The sequence below is a fragment of the Alosa alosa genome, chromosome 20 (genome assembly GCF_017589495.1).
Source record: "Alosa alosa isolate M-15738 ecotype Scorff River chromosome 20, AALO_Geno_1.1, whole genome shotgun sequence".
NCBI classification, from domain to species: Eukaryota; Metazoa; Chordata; class Actinopteri; order Clupeiformes; family Clupeidae; genus Alosa; species Alosa alosa.
This window is the reverse complement of record NC_063208.1, coordinates 10,976,725-10,995,482: the sequence shown is the minus strand read 5'-3', so window position 1 is coordinate 10,995,482 and position 18,758 is coordinate 10,976,725. Positions and strand designations below refer to the sequence as shown.

General features: G+C 45.1%; 2 protein-coding genes across 2 annotated transcripts; both read left to right on the top strand.

Moving 5' to 3' along the window:
• The first annotated feature begins 219 nt into the window (after positions 1-219).
• On the top strand, positions 220-7,447 carry LOC125284906 (microtubule-actin cross-linking factor 1-like). The gene is made up of 6 exons (XM_048229062.1): positions 220-443; positions 992-1,024; positions 2,540-2,751; positions 4,073-4,189; positions 4,592-4,694; positions 5,241-7,447. Exons 1-6 carry the CDS (start codon positions 314-316, stop codon positions 5,480-5,482), a joined length of 837 nt encoding a protein of 278 aa, XP_048085019.1. The 5' UTR covers positions 220-313; the 3' UTR covers positions 5,483-7,447.
• Positions 7,448-8,741: 1,294 nt separating this feature from the next.
• Positions 8,742-17,733, top strand: bmp8a (bone morphogenetic protein 8a). The gene is made up of 7 exons (XM_048230494.1): positions 8,742-10,279; positions 12,480-12,672; positions 13,718-13,866; positions 15,970-16,161; positions 16,250-16,326; positions 16,705-16,815; positions 17,038-17,733. Exons 1-7 carry the CDS (start codon positions 9,778-9,780, stop codon positions 17,185-17,187), a joined length of 1,374 nt encoding a protein of 457 aa, XP_048086451.1. The 5' UTR covers positions 8,742-9,777; the 3' UTR covers positions 17,188-17,733.
• Positions 17,734-18,758: the final 1,025 nt, after the last annotated feature.

The following is an 18,758-nucleotide window of genomic DNA, read 5'->3' as shown; positions in this document are numbered from 1 at the left end:
CTATTCTCTCTCTCACTCTCACTCCATCTCTCCATGATCATCAGTCGCTCATCATGTGTCGTCCTTCCAGGTCATAAGAAATCTTCTCTCCATTTCAGCAGATCTCACATTACATCTCTCTCATTTCTCCTCATTGCATTCTCCTCCTCTTTTTGGTTATCATATGCATGGCCCATCTCTCTCTCTCTCTCTCTCTCTCTCTCTCTCTCTCTCTCTCTCTCTCTCACTCTCTCACTATTTGGCTCTCTCTATCTCTCCGGTTCTCTCTTTCTCTCTCTCTCTCTCATCCTCTCTGATTTGTAGTGCATGGTGCATGTTCCTTAGTTCTCTCCTCCACTCCTTCTCTTCCCCGCCCCCTTTCTTTTTCTCTCTCTCCTCAGTGCAACATCCTGGACTTAAAATCCTTCGCTCCGACTCCAGCAGCTCCATCTCATCTCGTCTAGGTTGGGTCTTCTCTCTCCCTCTTCCTCTCTCTTCCTCTGTGCCGTCTTTTTTTTATCCTCCTGATCTCACACCTGTTCTTTTCCTGCTTCGCTGTGCTTTGCTGACTGTGACACTAAACTGCCCCCCCCTCCCTGGCTGCTGCCTGTCTCTCACTCCCCTTAGGGAGCCCTCGGACAAGGGGGACGCAGGGACGCTTGTCCTCCTGGGACCCAGTCAAGTGGCTTGCTCACTGTGTGTGTGTGTGTGTGTGTGTGTGTGTGTGTGGGTGTGAGTGTGTGTGTGGATGTGTGTGTGAGCGAGCGTGTGTGTGTGTGTGTGTGTGTGTGTGTGTGTGTGCGAGCGTGTGTGTGTGTGTGTGTGTGTGTGTGTGTACTTATGAAAGATCACTGGACAGATTGTCATGTCTCAGTGTCTGTGTGTGTCTCTTTCTATTGTGTTCCTGACAAAAAAGCTGTGTACTTCTGCCTGTCATGTGTATGATTATGGGGACTGTGTGTGTGTGTGTGTGCATGAGATTACCTCATGTTGTCTCTGTTGTGTCTCTCAGTGACAGTCACTCCTGGCTATTTCTGCTGCAGAGGTACCTACCCACTCCTCTCTCTCTCTGTCTGTCTGTCTGTCTGTCTGTCTCTAACTGTCGGACATCATGCATCATGTCTTCTTCATGCTGACTCTTTAAACCCATCTGTCCAGCTGTGGGTACATATGCTATATCTGTGTGTGAGTGTGTATTTATATGTGTGTGAGTGATTATGTGTGTGTGTATGTGCCTTTGCGTGGGGGGGTATATGTCTGTATGCCAGGCAGTGTCATGCTTTCTATACAAACGAGGGATGGGCCAGCCCTGGTCTTGGTTCTTTTTATACACATCCCAAACGATTCAAACTAGTTTTCATAAACATAATGGAATGATTAAAAGTCCCACGGACCAGGGAGTGGCCCCCTGGGTTTCTAATAGCATTCGAAGCAGCTCTTAAACCTGATTGCTCACAGGGGAACCAATTACAGGCTACACCTGGTGTTGGGGGCAGAAATTACATGGTGCACCCATTTATTGACTTGCCTGCTGTTGCTAGTGGTAACGGCGAGGGGTGTGTCTCCACGGCTACTGACCACAGCTACGGTGCACTGCTGCTACTGCATATGGTCCTCTCCTCCCTCTTTCCCCATAATCTCTCTGTCCTCTCTGCCTTGTCCATTTCTCAAATTCTTCCATTCACTCTCTTCTCTCTTTTTTCCTCTCTTCTGGTCTATCTCTCGCTCTCTTCTCCTACACCTCATATCTTTACATCTTCCTCCCTCTTTCATTTCTCTCACACTTCTTTTTCATTCTTTTCTTTCACCCTTTCCCCCATTCTTTGTCCCCTCACCCCTCTCTCTCTCTCTCTCTCTCTCTCTCACTCTTTCACTTTCTCACCTCTCATCCCCCCTCCACCCCTGTCGTGGGCTGCTGCTCTGGGCTGTGTTTTGTGTGATGAGGCTGTACCTGAAGTGTGTCTTTCTGAATGCTGCCAGAGAACACCTGACCACATGTACGCCCCTGTGTGTGTGTGTGTGTGTGTGTTTTTGTGTGTGCGTGCCTCTAATGCTGAGCCAGGCATGCACCCCCCTCTGGATATGTGAGTGTGTTTGAGCATTGAGCTGAGCCCTGCCTCACCACCTCCAGTCCCCCATGCGGTCAGTGCACAGGGGGGTCCACCAGATGAGAGGCCGGGCTGCGTAAAAGTGTGGCCTCTCGTGTGGTTTCATCGTAAACAGCTTTAACACCCACAGGCTGGACTTGTTGGCTACCCCCTTCAGCACCTACACCTGCCCTTCTCACACCAACCACTGATCACCTTGACTACACCCACACATACTATCCTAAAGTAACCTGTACTGACCCCCACACACACCTCACACCAACCCCCCCCCCCCAGAGCGCTGATTGTGCAGCAGTCTCACAGGGAAACCACTGGCTCTCTCCCGCTCACGGCTTACTGCCTGACTGACTGGACTGCCAAAGCCAGAGAACTGACCTCCGTTTTTTATCAATCTCCCTCTCTCCCTCCTCCCTCTCTCCCTCTCTCCCTCCTCCCTCCTTTCCTGTCTGTAGCTCGGGGGCGTACCAATCTGGAGCTGCGGGAGAAGTTCATCCTTCCCGAGGGGGCCACGCAGGGCCTGGCGGCGTTCCGCTCGCGGGGCCGCCGCTCCAAGCCTTCGTCCCGCAACGCGTCTCCGACGCGCTCCTCTTCCTCGGCTTCCCAGAGCGCCCAGAGTTGTGCCTCTCTGCCCTCTGCACCCGCCACCCCCACCGCCTCCTCCAGGGTAAGTTGTTGCACTGGACAGACGCTGGACAGGGCCGCAGAGTGGCATTAACCCTTAAAGGTGTAGGTTTTTGAACGTTCTAAGTTCCGCAACAATTGAAGGTTCTAAAATTCTATGTTGAATTCAATGAACCCAGATATTCTTTAGAACGTTCATTTCTCAACATTCCTGGGCCGCAGAGTGGCACTAATTACTTAGTGGACCAGAGGATATTAGAATCAAAATCCATTTGTTTCCGCCTACTTTCCTCCAACTCCTACTTAAACGATGGAGTCTAGCAGTATTTATTTCCACTTTGTCCCCAAGGAACTGTGCTTGTTAATGGAAGTGTTTTTTCTCAGCAGCTTGAAGGTGTTCCATGGCAATAAATGATGCTCTATTATGCACTAGTTATATGAGAAGAAAAATAGTCTTATGTTTTTGATGGAGGTAGAAAAATTGTATAATATAATCATTTTGTGTCAGTGAAAAATATAGCATAGCATGGAAATGTTAAAAAAAGACCACATTGACTTGAATGCAGATTTAAGGTGAGACAATACATCAGTATAAGCCAATTGATTTTGAATTAGTTGCTATTTATGAAATAATTACACGCCTTCCATAAGCTGAAAAAAACTTTATTTGTGTAAACACATGTTGTTGTATCTGTTTTTGCATAAATGTGTATAAAGGTTTTTTCTCGGCTTTGGGAGCCAAGTTGAGTGAACCTCATGATGCTGCTGCTTTGCAATGTCCCAAGAATCATAAGACACATTTAACAGCTCAGCAAGATCTCTGACAGCCAAAAACCATTACCCTCTGATTGCATTTCGAACTAAATGCCATGAAATTCTAAACAAAACAAAACAAAACAAAACACAAAATCACACACATCCAGTCATCAGTCTATGTCACGTTGGTGCATTTTGTTGTGTTGTCCTGTGATGTTCATAACGTGTGTCTGATCATATGAGTTGTGTTGTTGTCTGGTTCAGTTGTGTGTGTGCGTGTCTCAGTCACATGGTGATCACTGTCTCATTGTTCATCTTGTCCTGTGTTTCATTTGTTGCTCTGTTTGTCTTTTTTGTCCCCCTTGTGCACCTGCCCATTGCTTCTGATTCCCTCCATTGACTCCTGTTGGTCTCACCTTCACCTGTGCATACACACGAACACCCTTTCATTTCCTCTCGTCCTTCTCCCTCCCTCCCTCTCTCTCTCTCTCTCTCTCTCTCTCTTTCTCCCTCTCTGTCTATCATCCTTCATCCTCCACTCCTCCCTCCTCTGGTTTCTTCTCCACCTCTTTCTCCATCTCCCTGCATCTCACTGCTTGTTTTCCCAGTCGTCCCAATCTCACTCGCGGGGCTACGCCAAGCCCTGGCTGGCACACAGTAAAACGCCAACACCCACCAAGTGCCAGTCCTGTCCAGATCACACTGCCCACACCCCAGGGCAAGAGGTAACACACTCGCCCCCCCTTCTGCTACCTGTAATGCTCCTAACACATTAACTGCTACTTCACGAGACACTCCCAAACCTACATGTTTGCACTTTGAAAACTCACGCAGCCGTATAACAAACCCGGTTTGCACTGAGGCAATTTGCCTATTAATTAATTGAGTTAATATGTAGCACGGTAATAACAAAGCAGTAGGAAGCATGCTAGTCTAGAAATATCCACGGGCTAGTTTCCCAAAGGCTTTATAGTGCATTACTATTACTATTACAACAGTATAGAGTATACAAGCTAATACTCTCTCTACAGCTTAACTGTACAACTTAACTGCAGCTACAAGCCTTTAGGAAACAGCCCAACTTAGTGAAGGAGTTCTAGCATGACACGTGTTCCCCACCACAACAGGGAGCAGCATCGTCCAAACTACGGCGTCCGGCATTCCACTCCAGCCGCGGGTCACTGACGGGGGAGAACGGAGGAGCCACACCTGCATCCAAGGGACGCCCAGGTGAGCTCGGCCTTGCAGTTCATATTTGTGCTGTGTATATATATAGTCTTTTTGATCCCGTGAGGGAAATTTGGTCTCTGCATGTAGCCCAATCCGTGAATTAGTGAAACACACACGCCGCACACAGTGAGGTGAAGCACACACTAATCCCAACTCAGTGAGCAGTGAGGGGTTAGGTGTCTTGCTCAAGGGCACTTCAGCCGATCCTACTGGTTGGGGTTCGACAAGTCGGAAGCGCTAACCAGTAGGCTACGGCTGCCCAGTAGGTGCTGCACACCGCTGAGCCACTTCCCTTCACAGCGTGTCCTGTTTCTGATCTCAACCAAATTAATCTGTGCTCTATCTAACGTGCGCCCACAAAGACACGACACATAAGGATTGTTCATGTGGGCCAGAAGGTCTGAAATAAAAACAGCCAGGAATTTCTGATTAGGAACTTCCCAGAACAGACTTGTTAGCATTGGCAGTGCGTTTAACTTGGTCACTCTCCTGTTGCATAATCACATCCTGTCTCTCTCTCTCTCTCTCTCTCTCTCTCTGCTCCAGACTCCAAGCGCACCCCGTCCTCCGCCAGCGGACCGGCCAGCCGGGCAGGGAGCCGCGCCGGGAGCCGCGCCAGCAGCCGGAGGGGCAGCGACGCGTCGGACGCCTCGGAGCTCCTGGAGACGCGCTCGGCCTGCTCCGACACCTCGGACACGCCGCGCCGGCCCGGCAGCAGCAAGCCCTCCAAGATCCCCACCATCTCCAAGAAGGCGCCCAGCCCCAAGACGCCCGCCGGGAAGAAGTAGCAGGGGGCGCCACTCTTTCAGTCCCAACCCCGAGAGAGGGACAAGCAAGGCCCCCCAGCACATACACTTCAACAAGTACACACACACACACACACGCAATGCGCCGCGAGGAGGATAGCCAGCTACGGTGGCCCGGAGAGTTCAGCACACACAAGGCCGGGGCCAGACATCCGTGAACTGTTCCCCTAACCAGACCCAGTCTGCCCCCCCCTCCCCTCACCCTCTCCTCCTCCACTCATGCGGAAGACGGGGAGAGGATGCTGCTGCTCCGTGACACCCCCCCGCCCGCCGCTCTGAACGGTAGAACCACAGGATGCTGCCTTATTTGTGTCTCTCATTGTCCTTACTTTTGATCCGTCGTCCTTACTTAACACCTTACACACCTTTTTTTTTGGTTTTTGTTTCCCCTTTGAGCGGGTTACTAATTCTTCAGCACATGCACTTGGACTATCTGCCTGTCACACACAGACACACACACACACACACACAGCAACACACACAACTGTACACTACCCTACAGCACAACTGGTCCAGGACTATCCGGGGTAGAGGGAAGGACAGTGGGTGATCCTCTGTTTGACCGATTGATCCATTAACTGGCTGATCCAGAGGACTGGAGTCTTGGTGTGTGACCAGCATCTGAATGCAAAGACCCATTGCAGGACTACAGAACCAGGGAGGAGAAGTACCTCACACCACAGGGACATGACAGGGTCCATTATATATCCATATGGTGGTGTTGTTACTGAGTTATGTGGAAAAAAAACAAACAAACAAGAAAACAAAAACAATGGACAGATGCACTTAAGCTGGGGGTTTTGTGGGAATCTGTGCACATGGCTTAACACAGCATACATACACACACACACACGCACACACACTGAGTGTTCCAAAACCCTGTCGTGATCAGACTGAAGCAACATGTTTCCCATGTTTCCCAACGTTCCAATCGTGTGTGTGTGTGTGTGTGTGTGTGTGTGTGTGTGTGTGTGTATTCGGTTGTGTTCAAACCAAACTCCAGAAGCCCAACAGACTGCGCCCCCCTGTCTCATAGACACACAACGGGGACAACACACACGCCGCCATTCACCTTTGACCCTCCGGTGTTGTCATGGTAACCCATGTGCTCATGTGTTTGTTTTAACTCTGCTTCCTCCTCACAAGTTACAGAAATGTCTTTTAATGTTGTTACGTCACTTCACAGTATGCAAAAATGAATTAATTGTTAATGTCTCTTTTTTTTCCTGATTAATTTATAATCCTATTGTATTTGTTTCTGTTCCTTCCTCTAGTATAAGAAAATGTGTATTTATTTTTCCGTACAGGATCATATCACCTTTTGAGAGTGACTAGTATTAAAACAACTCTGATAATAATGATGATGATGACGATGATAAAGACTTTTTAAAAACCCAGGAGACTGCCTCTCCTAGAGTAGTTTACTTGATCATGTTTTTTTTTGTGGTTTAACTGACAAGGAAGTTGACCGATTCCAGTGGTGGCCTTCTTCACCTATGACTACAAATCCCAGATCCTGTCTAAAAGTGGCTTCCTACTGTGTGTAGGTACAACAGCATCTTGAGACATGAATGAGGAGGACCTCAGGGGGGTGATGGGATAGCGTTGGGGCTCTGCTCGACCCCCACCCGACCCCCTCAGCTGCCTCCCCTTGATAGGCTCTTCAAATTGTCTTCGTCGTTGACAAACATTGCTCCTCCGTTTGTCATTAATGAGAAATGTATGGCAAGTCTGAGAGTGAGCAATACCTTAAGGTGGTTCGTATTTATTTATTGTTCCTAGGAAGGAAGGAGGAGCTATCGAAGGGATCTACCTTTTGATTGTGTCACTGTCTGTGTAACATGAAATTGAGGGGGGGGGGTGACATTGTGTAAAAGAAAAAAAAATAAGATTATAAAACCTTTTTTTGTTCTTTTGTATTAAAATAATGCTTGCAGTAAAATATCATGCTATGTCTTCTGTCCTTATTTTCCATTTTTTGAGAATAACTGTGTGTAAGGAAACTCTGCAGATATCTCTGCTAGGAGAGTTTGTGTGTTTGTGTGTGTCTTTGCGTTAATTTCATGGATAACAGGAAACGACCATTAGGAATAGGGTGCAATTACGGTCCCAGCGATAAGGGCACACCCTACAAAGCTAGCTTGTGCGTGCGTCCGTACGTGTGTGTGTGTGTGCGTTTGTACTCAAGTGTGTGTGGAACAGGAGTCATAGTCAAGCATGTGGAGAGGAACAATAACTAGTAGTGCATGTCTGTGTTTGTGTGTATATGTGCTTGCATTGGATTTTGTATATGTTGGGTGTCTCCACAGAACGGATGGGGTTCAGGAAGGGTGGTGTTTCACAGTTGTGTGTGTTTTACAGGCATAACTCTGCAGCTGTGTGTGTGGGTTCATACACAAAAATTTAAACTCACTCACATCCTCTCCCACATACATGTCATCACCACAGCCCCGGTACTGCTGACCGTCCGCACAAAACACACACACACACACACACACACACACACACACACGTAGTCCATTCCAACTCCTCACATGTAAAATCATCTCTCAACATCAACAGATTAACACTAAACAGGAAAACTGAACGCCACGCTTGACTTCAGTATAGCCTCAGCACCTGAGTAGGGATCCACATTGCTTTCCAGTCGGTTTGGCACGTCTGCTTGGATTCTGTGGCAAAGCCATGTGACCACTTTTCAAAGTGACCACAGAAATGGGCACGTTTGAAGTCACACATCCACACAGAGGGACGTGCTCAGACATAAACCCTGCTCTATATTTGAGTGTGCTCCCGGAGGGCAGGATCCTGCACAGAAATCCGCATGTGCCATAAACACAAACCTGCTTTCAACACCGTAGATTAAGATGGATTAAGAAATTTACACTTGGCAACAGTTTCTGTTCCGACTTCAAAGTCATCTCTTTTTTTTTTAAAGGGAGCTTGTTTTTCCAGAATTGCAGACATTTACAAAGATTTGTTTGGATAAACACATACCTCCATTCATTTGTTGTTTTTCTCTTAGCAAACGGAATGGCCTACAACTAGATAACATGGCAAAAAAGGGTAGATGAATAGAAGAGAGATGAAAGGGTATAAAGAGAAAGAGGAGGGAGGAGGAGAGTCATCAAGGGCTGTGGAGAGAGTGAGGGAGTCTGCCTCGGTTTGGAAACACCCTCATTGAGAGGGGCATCCTGTGATGTGCAGGATTCTGTGATTACACCCTGCACAGAACGTCAGACCAAGAGGACGACAGGGGCCGGGAACACCGGAGGGCTTTTTTTGTAAGCTCACACTTGTAGGATTATGGACATTTATTTTCCTCCTGTTGAATTGGGAAACTGAAGGATTGAAGGAATCTATTTTGATTGCTCTGTGTTGTGTTAGAAGTAAATGATAAGTGTCTCCTTGGAAAATAGAAATACATTTTTTTTTTTGCTTTGAGGATCTTCAGAGAGAGAGAGAGAGGGGGGGAAAAAAGTTTGGCTCCATCTATATGTAACCGATTCAAGTGGAAGGAATATTGAGATCCAGGTTTTGATTTGCTGTGGATGTTTTCCATGCCTTGTGGATATACAGTGTGGTTTTGATCAGGCTTGCTGTCGGATCTGGAGAATTGGCAGGTGTGACATTTGATTTGGGAACCTCTGAAGAAAGACTCGCTTGTGCGTCTGACCCATTTTATTTATTTTCTTCGTGACTCATATATCACGTTTCTGACGGTGCCCAGCAGACGTCCACCTGCTCTCTCCTCAACCTTTTATGACGCTCCAAATTCACTTTTCAAGGAGCCGAGTCAGTAACTCCGACAAATACATGTTTATGTTCCCCTGCTTTGGCCGTTGTTCCTTTCCTAGTCATTTCTTCCTCTGAACCTGTGTATGAAACAGCTTCTTCAAGGAGCAAGTGGTTTTGGAGACGCATTAAAAGTGTTCCCAGAGTGAAGAAAGAGCACAGGGAGAAATGGGAACAGAAAACACTGCCCTTTCTTAATGAAACACGGACCACAGAGGACCATCTTCCAGGACACATAATAACAACCAAGCACATAAACGGACAAGCTCAGTCAGTGAGGCGACTTCTTGTGCTGGCCAGAGTGTGATAGTCCCTTTTCATGCTGGTGCTGTGACCGTTCCAGAAGATTCTGGGTTGTTTAAAACAGTGAGACTCCTGGACTGAGACAGTGAGAGCAAGACGGAGACGCGAGTGCTTTGCCATTGCATTTTTGAACGTTAAAGTGTGACTAAATAATTGACAATTGAGACAAAACCACAAAAATGGTAATGGATCCCTCAAGTCAAGAAACTGCAGGACATTGTAAGAGGAGCAGCTCCAGAAGGCACACACTGTCCTGCTGTTGGAGAGAACAGAGCAGCATTGGCAAGGGCCAGAGCAGGAGATTGTCCCCCCTGGCTGTCCTGCTCCACGTCTGTGTCCTGCTGTGTGTGTGCGGGGGAGTGGAGGGGGTGGTCCACTCCAGCTTCCGCCGCCTGAGCGGTCGTGAGAAGAAGGAGATGCAGCGGGAGATCCTCTCGGTGCTCGGCCTGCCGGGGCGACCGCGGCCCCATCCCCCGCTGCGCCCCCCGTCCTCGGCGCCCCTCTTCATGCTGGACCTGTACCACGCCGTGTCCGAGGGCGAGGAAGGACTCGGGGGCCGGCTGGCCGCCGTTGGGACGGGCCACGTCCACACTCACGCCTTCCCCACCCTCAGCACGCACATGCCGCCCCTCGGCTCTGTGGTCAGCGAGGCCGACACCGTCATGAGCTTTGTCAACCTGGGTGAGTGGTGGGTGTGCATTGGGGGTCAAAGTTCACGTTGGTGTTTGGATGGCTGTCATGATGACTTATGCTTAAGGTCTATGGAAATACAGAAACTGAAAAAATTACATACACATCTTATAATAACACTTGACTTGACGGTATCTACATAAGAGTGACATGACACCGTCATAACTTGTCATGACAAAAACCGAATGACATTTGACAGAAGCGAGTGACGGAAGTGTTATGTCATAAACATTTATAACTTGTTTATAATGTTTTTGACATGTTCATGACAGCGTCATGTCACACTTGTAGATACTGTCAAGTAAAGTGTAACCAATACTTTAGAGCCATTTACAAAGCATTGCTGGACTCTAATGGATCCAGCATAAACTGTAAGGTGTACCGTCACACCGGTGTGATGGGAATGTTGGAAAATGAACGTTCTAAAGAATATCTGGATTCATTGAATTCAACATAGAATTTTAGAACCTTCAATTGTTGCGGAACGGGATCTTATGTTAGAATGTTGAAAAACCCACACCTTTAAGGGTTAAAGGGAGACTCAGTGAGATGGTCACTAGCAGACTTGCTCCCGTGGAATGTTGTTAGTAAACACCTTTTCTTCAGGGGGCCACTAACAAGCACTGTTCAAAACCACCAGAACGCTATGAAAGCTAAGAATGATAAAGTTTTTCAATCACTGCAAACAACTTGCAGATGTGGCCCGCATGCCTCGTTTCATGTTTACGTTGCACAATTTGGCAAAACACACTTATGGGGAGTCCTTCACAAAGACACATAGTCATATGGTAAGGGAGTACTCAGTCATTTCTGGTGAATAAGGCTAAACTGTTGACAGATTACCAGAGATGGATATGCTGATTGTGCCTGGTATTTGTTGGGTGGTATGCATAGTTGTCCTGGTTCTCTGGTCAGACGTTCCCACTATCACTGTAAAGACTGTTTTCCTGTTGTAGTTCAGACAGCCTAGATCTTATCACCAAATCAGTTAAAACATCCTCCTGCCCAATTGTCTCCTTCCTCTCTCCTTCAGAAGAAGACCCTGGGAACTCACTGCATTCTCATTATTTGTGTTGTATATACTGTACGTCCACTTGTGACCATTGAGTATAGGTCACAAAACATGTGTGTAACATATGTAATCCTGTTGTACACAATCACCAGTGAAAACATGCTTGTGTATAATCTGTGTGTGGAAGAATGCACTGTACAACTACCTTAATATACTGTAGCTCAACGAATGGCCGTCTTCTATGTACTGTACATTAACATGTGGATGCCAATAGATCAATCGGACAGTTAATAGACAAACACAGTGAACGAACTGAACGAACAGGACAAATTTGCCTCAGCCAGGCCAGGTCATATAGACTGGACTCTCCACGGTGGACCGCTCCAGTGCGGTCCACGGTCCAGGCCTGGGCAGCGAGATGTGGCTCGGAGAGCACAGCTGTGCAGAATTACAGGCCTTGTTGCAGCACTCAGCAGATGAAAATACTGCTGGATGGCTCTCTATATATATCTGCGCAGCCTGTAATTAGTGGTGCAGTGCTGTTGGGCTGCTGGGCTGTGCGGGGTGTAATTACAGAACGTTCCGCTCCAGGCTGGGGGTGTCAGTCTGCTCCGGTGTGCTCAGCAAGGTCACACTCACACTCACCATTCTTCTTATGCTTCATCTGTTTCTCTCTACCTCTCTCTCTATCTCTCTCTTCCTCTCATTCTCACATCTATGTTTTTTTTCTCTTTGTCATTCTTTCTTATTGCCTCTCGGTCATTGGCTGCTTTTTGGTATCCACTCTCCTGCATCACCACTCTTCGGTATCCACTCTCTCTCTCTCTCCCTGCAACTGTTGTTTCAGTTTCTTTTTCTCTTTCGGTCTTGGCTCGGTTCGGTGTCACTAACCGTTTGGCTACAAAGCTTATTGGATGGAATCCTACAAGGATCAATACTTACTCGACCTTTGCTGAAAATAATGCACTGTGAAATATGAACATAAATTCCCATTGAAGTGATGATGCACAATAAAATATGTATTTATGATATTCCAGATGAAACTATAAAGAAGTGCCTGATACAGTGTGCAACATGTAAAAAAACAACTTGAACTAAACATTTAAATGCTTTAACACTCATCAACTAAATATCTGTGTAATACTTTTATAATACATTATTTCCCCCTGACCCTTCCAGTGGAGCATGAGCGGGACCTGCTTCAACCACGACCGTACTGGAAGGAGTTCCGTTTTGACCTCACGCCCCTCCCACAGGGAGAGACTGTGACGGCGGCGGAGTTTCGCATCTACAAGACTCTGACCATGGGCCAGAGGGCCAACCACACGCTACACATTTCCGTCTACGAGATCCAGCGAGAGAACAGACACAGGTGCTGCACCCCAACACAAAACCGTGTCCTGACTGTACGTCTTTTTGTCTAAAATATGTGGTCACTAGGTCCGTTGCCTTACACATGTGTGGTGTCCTCATCATGCTGGGCGCTGCTGTTGCAGGCTGGGTATTTTCTCTTACATCATACATCATACATAAGCTGTACTGTAGAATGGTAATGGCTATGTCTGCGCATGAAAATAGTCACAGGTTAACCACAGTGGTTCATTCAATTCCCTTTGGTCTGCAACCGTTCAAACATAAAATGTACTGAGACTATGGGCAAAAAGACTGTGACTATTGAACCAGATGCTGCTTTATCAATAATTGACAGAATGCCATTATGTAATATGTATCAGATGACCAGTATAGTAATGCATTTGATATTCAACCAGTTTGAGTGGTAGCTGAAAAGTTTAATTTAACATGGTGTTTGTCATTGGCTGCATACAGGTATAGTTCTCTCCTTACCGCACATAGTTAAATTGTGGAAAGTGACGACATTTGGTAAATTGTCTCCTCTACACTTGGAAAAGAATGAATAGTATTCAATAGTTTCAGATCTGATCTATTTTTTTATTTCCTGCTGCCACAGATCAGTTGGTCAGTTATACATTTTCTGGTATACTATACAGTCATTTGTTTTGCATTTCTTTTTGTTCAGTAGTCACACATTTTTTCCATACTTGTAAATATCCAGAGGTCCTCCCCTCCCCTCCCCCACCCAGTACTGCCAGTGCATGGTGAGCTGGGGTCACAGAGGGACCATACCAACACTCATACTTACATGAGTCATTCGTGCTAACACGCACGAATGTAGACATATGTCCCTGTACATACCCAGATCAGTGTGCAAATCAGAGCATTTTCTCATATGTAGATTTTTTCCCCCCTCTCATTTCTTGTCAGTGACGCTCACACAGTTCCTCAGACATCTGCACTGACCCTATATTGATATGCGGAACTGAGAACATGTATTTCACTGTAGTCATGGCTGCCGTTCTTGATATAGTAACATCTGACTATGGTGGCTCCTATTTCAGGGAGCCAGAGTTGGTGCTGCTGGACATGCAGTCAGTGCCAGCAGGGCAGGAGGGCTGGCTGGCGTTTGATGTGACCTCAGCCAGTAACCGCTGGCTGCTGAACCCACGGAGCAACCTGGGCATCCGGCTCTACGTGGAGACTGAGGAGGGTGAGGCACAGACTGGGGGTCAGCTTTTTGGAAATAACCAGCTGCTCGTACTTGAGCACAGAGGCTCCAGTGTGAGCTGATTCATAAGTTACTTCAGAGAGCTGGACATTAGGATGTGACTTCTTTCTGTGTTACTAGTGTGTGAAGTGCTTACAGAACCAAAGTTATAATTTCCAAGACATACACACTAATATGAGTTCCTTCCTGGTTAGTATTTTCATCAAATGACTAAATATAAGGAGTAATAGGGAACGTCTGGCATTCGAGTAACTTCTTAAAATGAAAAGAAAGTCTGCACACTGTAAAGCTCTAATTCAAATGATTAAAAAAAATGGAGCAGTGTGCAGATTTTGTTCTTTTTTTACTAGTTTCTTGGTCTTGCACCTGAACAGTTTTGTGGATGTGCACACACTTTTTTTTTTTTTTTTTCATTTTTAAATTTTTTCAATTTAACGTGGCTAGCATCCATTGCCCACAATTCCCTCCAGTGGATTATCCTTTTCTCACCTATTATTATACCAGTTCATCCATTGCCCTTGCTTGACATGAGAAGCCACTGCTGCTTGTCTAGTTTACTCTTGTTTATTCACAGACAAAGCTGTTTAGTCTGCTTCCTCTCTGGCAATTTATCCTTACCCCATGCTTTCCAACTGTCCCCTAAACCAAACCCTGCTCATCCACTCTGTACCTGCTCAATGGGATCCCTATTCTGAGATCCTTATTCTATTATGCATACACAGACCAAGGCCACCTTATGTGTGGAAAAAGCCCAAACTACAAGTACTTTTATTTCAATTTAGGCAAGGTATTATCAGTGCTATTGAAGCTTTAACAATGAATTCACAGAGTTCTACAACTTTTTCATGGTCACTAAACATGGAATTATATCACCTGCCCATAGACAATAGAACGAATCCCCTCACCATGAATGTATGGTTATGGTTATGGTTATGGTTATGGGATTTGGCAGACACCTTTGTCCAAAGCGACACACAAATACAAAAACAACATAATATTTAAAATTTAACAGGGAACAGATTAGAATGTTGGTCAAACTATAATAAGGAGAATAGCAATAAGAAACAACAATGTCAATTCAATCAATAGCCGAATAAAATAAGCAATGAAAATGAGGGAAAAGGAAATAATAAACAATAATGTTCATTCAATCAATAATATAAAAACAATGACATGGTAAGACTACATTAAGGAGAATATCAATAATAAACAATAATGTCAATAATAATAATTGTTCTTCTACTAGTTTTGCTTAACGAGATACACTTCTACTGTACATTTGCTGGATTTCACTTTCGTCCTTGCCCATCTTTTCACTAAGCGAAAACTTTGGCATGGTGAAGGTCAATGGGGAAATGCTGTCATCTATCCAGGTTTACTTGAAATCTTCTCAGGGACCTGAAAGTAACTGAATGCCTTCCACAACAGTCTACGTGGCTCTGATCCAGAGGTCTAGGTCTAGGTCTAGCAAGGCCCAAAAATACCTTATGGAAGTGTCTGCCTTCTGTGTTTGCTGCGTGGATGTGATGCCAAATCACACTACGATGTTCCAGACATCCAGGAAATCCTGGAACACATTGTAGGATTTCTTTTAGTGAGAGGTGTAGGAAAGTAGTTGAGGAGTTTAGGGGTGTCAACAAAAAGGTTTTAATCATCATATAATCATCCTATCTATACTACCGCCATAATGTAGAATTACTGAAGGCCCTACATGATTACTGATATTGATGCTTAGACTTTGTTGAGATGATACTGTGATTAGACTTTATTTAAAGCATATATATAATATGTGAATAATACATATTATTTATCATTTATATCATGCAATTTGTCATTTCATTTATATCATGCAATTTGTCAATTTATCATTTATATCAAACAATAATCTGCTTGACTCTGCCTGTAAGTTAGAATGTTCGGTTTGCAATTTCAAAAGAAACTTCGGTTTCTGGATTTTAGCAGATTCACTGACTGCAGTTGTAAGTCACATTTATAGTCATTGTGTGTTGACTGCAACATGTACTGTAAACGACTTGATTAGACCCAAGCGTGTGTTAATAACGGACCTCATTACTTCTCCTCTAGACCGATCACTGTCTGCAGGATGGGTGGGTCTGATTGGGCGGCGGGGGCCCCGCTCTAAGCAGCCCTTTATGGTGACATTCTTTCGGGCCAGTCAGGCCCCCTGTCGCCCTCCACGAGCAGTCAGGCACAACAACCCCCGGAAGAAGAAACCCAAATATACTCTGCCACACCCCAACCGACCTGGGATATTTGGTGAGCTTGCAGACAGGAGTTGTTGAGCATACTCTGTTGATTGGATGGTCCTTTGTCTGATTAATGGTGTTTACCTTTCTGTGCACAGATCAGATCCCCACAAGTGGCCGCCAGGCATGCAAAAGACATGAACTGTATGTAAGCTTCAGTGATCTGGGATGGAAGGTTAGCTTTCTCACAAACACACATTTCAACATGCTGTTTTGTGGTTTGGTCAAGGCCATCTGTTTTGCTGTAGAACATACTGTCCACAAACTTTGCTGTGGACACACTCATCTACGCATATTGCAACATGGTCAGTCAATTGTGAGTTGTGATATGCACAGTTTTTGATTCTGCGTATAAGCCCAATTCTGAAATGAGATTTCAGAACTAATAGAATGTGTATAACAAAATATTATTTAGAACAAATAATTATTTGAGTTAAAGAAAAGCTTGCTGATGCTGTGATGCTGGGCTGCTGGTCTAATAGTGTGATTGTGGTGTGTGTGTGTGTGTGTGTGTGTGTGTGTGTGTGTGTGTGTGTGTGTGTGTCTCCCTCAGGACTGGGTGTTGGCTCCACGGGGTTACTCAGCCTATTACTGTGATGGAGCGTGCGACTATCCCTTAGGGGCTTGCATGAATGCCACCAACCACGCCATGATCCAGCTAGTGGTCCGTGTTTTTTTTTTGCTCTTTTCTCTCGTGTTTTTCTCGTCATTCTCTCTGTTGGTCCTTTTTTCCTCTCCCTCTGCTCTCCTAATGCCTTTTATGCCTTTTACTTTGCCTACTACTTCAGTTAGTTTGCTGTTGTTGGGATAAAAGAAGAATTTCACTGTCAAGAAGACCAAAGACATCTATTCATTTAAGTGAACTATTTTTTAATTCTATGAACAGGTCCATCTGCTGAAGCCAGATGAGGTGCCGAAGGCATGCTGTGCCCCTACCAAGTTGAGCCCCATATCTGTGCTCTTCTATGACGACAACAACAATGTCATCCTCAAGAAGCACCGCAACATGGTGGTCAAGACCTGCGGCTGTTTATAGCCCCCTTTGGCCCAATGTGCTAGGACTCCCAAGGACTCTGCCAACTGTATTCACACACACACACACACACACACACACACACACACACACACACACACACTGAGCACAAAGCTACAAAATACTAGCATAAATGACTTCCCTTCAATGCAGTTTGCTGCTATCCTGTGTGTTAGGGCTAAGCAGTAATGAAGAAAAAGGACCCAGTGGTATTGTTCTCCTCTTCTCTTGGCTATTCTACCTAGGACACACAATGATACAGCTCGTGCCAAAACACAAATTCTCCAGGTGTGGGGTCTGCTAAGCCTATCGTACTCCACAGGTCACATCTGGGCACTCATATGCCTGTGTTTGGTTCACGCTGATTTCCTGCGTTATGGTTAATTCAACACACCAACATGTCAATTTGTACCAATATATTATTTTCGGACATCTTGGAATGTAATGAAAATGTTTTCCCTGCCACTTTTCAAGATGTTATTTAATTGAGATGATAATATGTATAATGTTATGTAGCAACATCATAAAGGGTACAAATCTTCCAACGAATGCCTTTTTGGAAATCTATTTATACCCACTTGAAAGTTATTTAAAAGGAATTTATCTCCACAGTCATGCATCTCTTACACACCCTGCTAGTATGTCTGTTAGTTTGAATTTGGTTTTCTGAATCCTAAATTAATTGTTTGTGTTGTTCAACAGCATTTATGTGTTCGGTACAACAAAGGTGGTGGCAAAATGAGAAATAGGGAGTGAGACTATTTTGGGCTAGGTTTAGTTACTGAGGGCTGGTGGCCATATAACAAGGATGTTCAAGAGATTTAGAATCATTTCACACTCTAGGTGGCGCTACAGCCAAACGGTGATGAGACAATATCTAAGCTACTGTCTCTGTGCAACTGTGGGTCTCAATCTTACCATTAGGGCATTCATAATCACAGAACCGAGTGGCACTCTTGAGTCTGGTCACACCTGATTTAGCTAACCATGAGAGCATAATGATTACACTGACTCTCATTAGGTGTTGTTTAGTCAGAGAAAGATAAACGAAATGTAAGATTTAGAGGCCCTGGTTCAACATATGTACTCCTATGTAAAGTTGTTGTAATATTGAATATCCAGCTGAGGATACATCCACAAAAAACTAAGCCATACATAGCAATAGAGGCATAGTAACATCAATCTTTCTAACAACATGTCTTTAAGTAGCTCACAATTTGCAGATGTTCAGTTTGCAAAATGGAACTGTATGTTGTAATGTTTCTCTTTGTTACTCCATCCAAATTGTATCATCTCTTCACAAACCTTCAAATGATATTGGGAACGTGCCAGTATTAATAGAAGCTATATATTATCTATCTATTAAACCTTTAATAATAAATAGGCCTTGATAATAGACATGTAATAGATCCTATTAAGATTTAAGAGGCTTTTTTGTAAATTTGAGTTAACATGTGAGTACATATTTCTGCACTCTTGGATAGTCTGTGCCTGGATGCAGATTTGTTGGGACGTGACTCCAAAGTGAAGACACGATGTCAATCTGACAGATTAGTCAACCCCTTAGCTCAGAT

Bases quoted from the DNA above. Each gene is read 5' to 3' on its own strand.
- LOC125284906 (XM_048229062.1), top strand. From the start codon at position 314: ATGTTCCTTAGTTCTCTCCTCCACTCCTTCTCTTCCCCGCCCCCTTTC. The intron at 1,025-2,539 runs GTACCTACCCAC...TCCTGTCTGTAG, and splicing joins TGGCTATTTCTGCTGCAGAG to CTCGGGGGCGTACCAATCTG. The intron at 4,190-4,591 runs GTAACACACTCG...CCACCACAACAG, and splicing joins CCCACACCCCAGGGCAAGAG to GGAGCAGCATCGTCCAAACT.
- bmp8a (XM_048230494.1), top strand. From the start codon at position 9,778: ATGGTAATGGATCCCTCAAGTCAAGAAACTGCAGGACATTGTAAGAGG. The intron at 13,867-15,969 runs GTGAGGCACAGA...CTTCTCCTCTAG, and splicing joins CTACGTGGAGACTGAGGAGG to ACCGATCACTGTCTGCAGGA. The intron at 16,162-16,249 runs GTGAGCTTGCAG...TTCTGTGCACAG, and splicing joins CAACCGACCTGGGATATTTG to ATCAGATCCCCACAAGTGGC.